Below are 4,128 nucleotides of genomic sequence, written 5' to 3'. Positions count from 1 at the left end.
GGGGAGGGGGAGGGGGAGGGGGAGCGCAGGGGAGGCTGGCTTGGGCAAAGGGTGCAGCGGGCTGGTGGAAGGATCTCGGGTGGAGTGGTAAAGCGTGCACAGAGGCAGGGGCGAGCAGGGGCGGCTGGGCTGGGGTGCATTGGCGGGCAGGAGCAGGTCAGCCGCAGAGTGCAGGGGCCGGGCTGACGAAAGCTGTTATGTGACATGCCGCATGCTATGTTGCTCCCGCGCCCGCGCCCCAGACTCGGACGAGGAGGAGGAGCGGCGCCGTATGCGCGGCCACGGCCGCGGGTCGTCAGAGCCCGCGGAGGAGGAGGAGGAGCAGGAGGAGGAGCAGGAGGAGGGCGGCGAGGAGGAGGAGGGTGGGGAGGAGGAGGACACGAAGCCCCGGCTCAAGCCCGAGCTTGTGGACACCAAGCGCGAGCCGGGTGAGGGCGAGGAGCCGGAGGACGAGGCGGCGGCGGCGCGGCGGCAGCAGATGCGCAAGCGCAAGTCGGTGACCTTTGCGCCGGGGCCGGCGCACGACCAGGAGGAGGAGGAGGGCGGCGCTGGTGAGGATGAGGCGCAGGGCACAGGCGCCGGGCCCTCGGGCAGTGGCGCCGGCACCAGCCACGTCCAAATCAAGCAGGAGCCCGGCCTGCCGGAGGCGGAGCAGGAGCAGCAGGACGCGGTGGGCGGTGAGGAGGACGAGGGCGGGGAGGAGGCGGAGGCGAGGGAGCCGCGGCCGAAGCGGCAGCGCACCGCGGCGGCGGCCGCGGACGGCGGCGGCGCCGCAGTGCACACGGCGGCTGACGGCGCGGCGGCGGTGAAGGCCGAGCCCGAGGCGGGCATGGACTTGGAGGCCCTCGCGTCAGAGGAGGAGGAGGAGGCTGAGGAGCAGGAGGAGGCGGGTCGGGCTGAGGAGGCGGCGGGAGCCGCCGCCGGCGGCTCGGCGGCTGGCGGCTCGGCGGCTGCAGCCAAGGCGAAGGTCGCGGGGGAGGACGAGGATGAGGAGTATGACCGCGAGGCGGACGATTCGGCGGTGAGTGCGGCCGCGTGATCTGTGATGAGGCTGCAAGCGAGAGCGCCGCGTGGCCCGCCAGCGTTTCTGCCGGGGCAGGGGCTGGGATGGGCTGGGCTGGGTTCGAGGAGCCTGTGAGGGGTGATGCGGCAACCACACAGTCATTCAATGACATGACAGTTAGCCTGTATTGCTTCAGATACGGCGCTACACAGTCGTCACAAGACGCGTAGCCTGTACTGCTGTCTTCAGTGTTTGCGCCGGGCTCTTGACGCTGCTCTGCCGCCTGTTGTTGCCCTCCCAACCCCTTTGTCAACCACCTAACGGCCTCCTGCACTTTTTCAAACCGCAATACCATCCCCTCAAAAGGACGACGAGACCACGCTGGACGCGGAGCAGGCGCTGGCTGACGCGGAGGCGGGCGAGGGCGAGGAGCCGCCGGCGCCGGAGGAGGAGCTGGCGGACCTGGGTGCGGAGGTGGATGTGCCGCTGGAGGAGCTGCTGGCAAAGTACTACAGCGGGCCCAGGCACCACACCTTCGTGGTCAAGGAGGCGGTGGACGCGTCGGAGCTGCCCGGCGTGGCTGCGGCAGGCGTCAAGGTGAGACAAGCTATGTGCAGCTGCGCATGAGGATGCTTGTCCGAGAGCGGTGCAGAGGTACTTTTGTGGTGGCCCATGCATCCTGTGCTCTCTGCGGTGCTGTTGCTGTCATGCATTCGGCAAACTAAGCACGTGTTCAAATGCCATGAGATCCGCGTGATCGTGCCCTGTGATGCCGCAGCTGCCGACGTCGGGCGGACCTGCCGGCGCCGCTGGCGGCGCAGCCGGCCCTAGCAGCAGCGGCGGCGGCGGCGGCGCGGCAGCCGGTCCGCCTGCACCGGCACCTGCACCGGCACCCGCGCCGGCGGTCACAGCCCTGCAGTCAGCAGCGGCCGTGGCGCCCGCGGCGGTGCCTGACGCGGCGGCAGCTGCTGGTCCCTCTGGATCCAATGCCGGGCCGCCCACTTCGACCGCCGCCGCGGCCGGCGGCGCAGGCCCGTCCTCCGCAGGCGCGGGCCCGTCGTCCGCCGGTGCCGGCCCGTCGTCGGCAGGCGCGGGCCCGTCGTCGGCAGGCGCTGGCGATGGCGTTGGTGCCGCTGCGGAAGATGAGGAGGGCGAGGAGGAGGGCGACGAGGAGGGCGGCGAGGCGGAGGAGGCGGAGGAGGAGGAGGACGGCAAGGAGGAGGTGGAGGGCCAGGAGAAGGAGTACGAGTACAATGAGGCGGAGGACGTGGTGGGTGGCGGCGGCCGCAAGGGCAGCGGGCGCAGCTGCGGGGAGTTGCTGCGTTTGGAGGGCCATACGGAGTGTGTGCTTGTATGCATGCGGTCGGGGCTTGCCTGACAGTGGGATGGGTTGGGCGGTGGTGTGCTTGTGTGCATGCGGCTCAGCTAGCCGACCAAGGGGGAGCCCAGGGCAGACCTGCAAACATTCATGTGCGTATGGAAGTTGGCTTGCCTAGCGTCCTTGTCGTCCGCCTGCGCTCTTAGATCCCTGTCTCGGCCTTCTTTGTCAACCAAGTAACGACCCCCCTGCGACTTGCCAACCAACAAACGGCCTCCTGCGCCTTCTCCAACCGCACTGCTATGCTCCCATCCCCTCACAGGACGACGAGACCACTCTGGACGCGGAGCAGGCGCTGGCTGAAGCTGAGGCGGGCGAGGGCGAGGAGCCGCCGGCGCCGGAGGAGGAGCTGGCGGACCTGGGTGCGGAGGTGGACGTGCCGCTGGAGGAGCTGCTGGCAAAGTACTACAGCGGGCCCAGGCACCACACCTTCGTGGTCAAGGAGACGGACACCGCCGCCCTGCCAGGAGCCGCCGCCGCCGCTGGCAGCGGCAAGGCCGCCGGCGGGCGGCGGGAGCGCCGCCCGCGCGGCGAGCCTGCTGGCGGCGCTGGCGGCGAGGGCGCGGCGGGCGTGGAGGGCGGCGCCGCGGGTGTGGAGAAGGAGGCGGCGCCGCGTGTGAAGGAGGAGCCCATGGAGATCGACACGCCGGCTGCTGCTGCTGCTGCTGCTGCTGCTACAGCCGACGGTGCCGCTGCTACAGCCGGCGGCGCGGCCGAGACTGAGGAGGAGGCGGAGCGCCGCCGCGCTGAGGCAGTAGCCGCCGCCACCGCCCGAGCCGAGGCGGCGCGACGCGCCGCCGAGGCGGAGGAGGAGGCGGAGGAGAAGCGCGCCGGCGCCGGTGCAGCCGCCGCCGCCAAGCGCGCCGGCGGCGCCGGCAAGGCCGCCGCCGCCGACGGCGACCAGTCCGCGCTGGCGGCGGTGGCGTCGGACGCGGCGGCGGCTCAGCCCACCGGCACCACGCTGTCCACCACCAAGGTGCTCACGCCGGTGCCGTTCCTGCTCAAGTTCCCGCTGCGCGAGTACCAGCACATCGGGCTGGACTGGCTGGTGACGCTGTACCACAAGAAGATCAACGGCATCCTAGCTGACGAGATGGGGCTGGGCAAGACCATCCAGACCATCTCGCTGCTGGCGTACCTGGCCTGCGAGCAGGGTGCGTGCCGGGTCTGGTGGGAGGGTCTGGTGCGGGGTCTGGTGCGGGGTCTGGTGTGTCGCGTTTGCGGTGTGCAGGCTGTTGGGCATTCGAGGATGGGCTTTTGGGCTGGGTTGGGTTTGGTGCTGTGGCGGGTGTGTGGAGCTGTGTGTACAGGACTTCCAGGATGGGCCGGGCTGCCGGGCTGTGGGCCCTGGCGTTGAGCGCTGCCACACCGTTGAGTGCTACCACACCGTGCCATCAGCCGCCCCAACCCACCTCCCTGCCATCCCCCCTCCCATCCCCCTCTCCCACTCCTTAAACAACAGTCATGCATGTAACCCCCCCCTGTACCGGTTTTCCAAACATCCCTGCAACCCCCCCCCCCTTACCTGCAATAATCATTTTGCACCCCCCCCTCCCGCCCCGCAGGCAGCTGGGGCCCGCACCTGATCGTGGTGCCCACCAGCGTCATGCTGAACTGGGAGATGGAGATCAAGAAGTGGTGCCCCGCCTTCCGCCTGCTCACCTACTACGGTAGCGCCAAGGAGCGCAAGGCCAAGCGCCAGGGCTGGTCCAAGCCCAACGCCTTCCACATCTGCATCACCAGCTAC

The 4,128-nt window shown here is 70.2% G+C and overlaps 1 protein-coding gene across 1 annotated transcript in view; it reads left to right on the top strand.

The window, feature by feature from the left end:
* Positions 1–4,128, top strand: part of CHLRE_14g618860v5 (uncharacterized protein) — a 20,434-nt gene that overhangs the window by 3,499 nt on the left and 12,807 nt on the right. The window contains exons 5-9 of the mRNA XM_043070140.1: positions 243–1,021; positions 1,370–1,600; positions 1,782–2,273; positions 2,644–3,535; positions 3,947–4,101. Of these exons, the coding sequence (XP_042916813.1) occupies positions 243–1,021; positions 1,370–1,600; positions 1,782–2,273; positions 2,644–3,535; positions 3,947–4,101 (2,549 nt within the window). The remainder of the gene's footprint in view (positions 1–242; positions 1,022–1,369; positions 1,601–1,781; positions 2,274–2,643; positions 3,536–3,946; positions 4,102–4,128) is intronic.

This window comes from Chlamydomonas reinhardtii, chromosome 14 (assembly GCF_000002595.2).
Source record: "Chlamydomonas reinhardtii strain CC-503 cw92 mt+ chromosome 14, whole genome shotgun sequence".
Classification (NCBI taxonomy): domain Eukaryota; kingdom Viridiplantae; phylum Chlorophyta; class Chlorophyceae; order Chlamydomonadales; family Chlamydomonadaceae; genus Chlamydomonas; species Chlamydomonas reinhardtii.
This window is presented reverse-complemented; position numbering and strand designations above follow the sequence as displayed.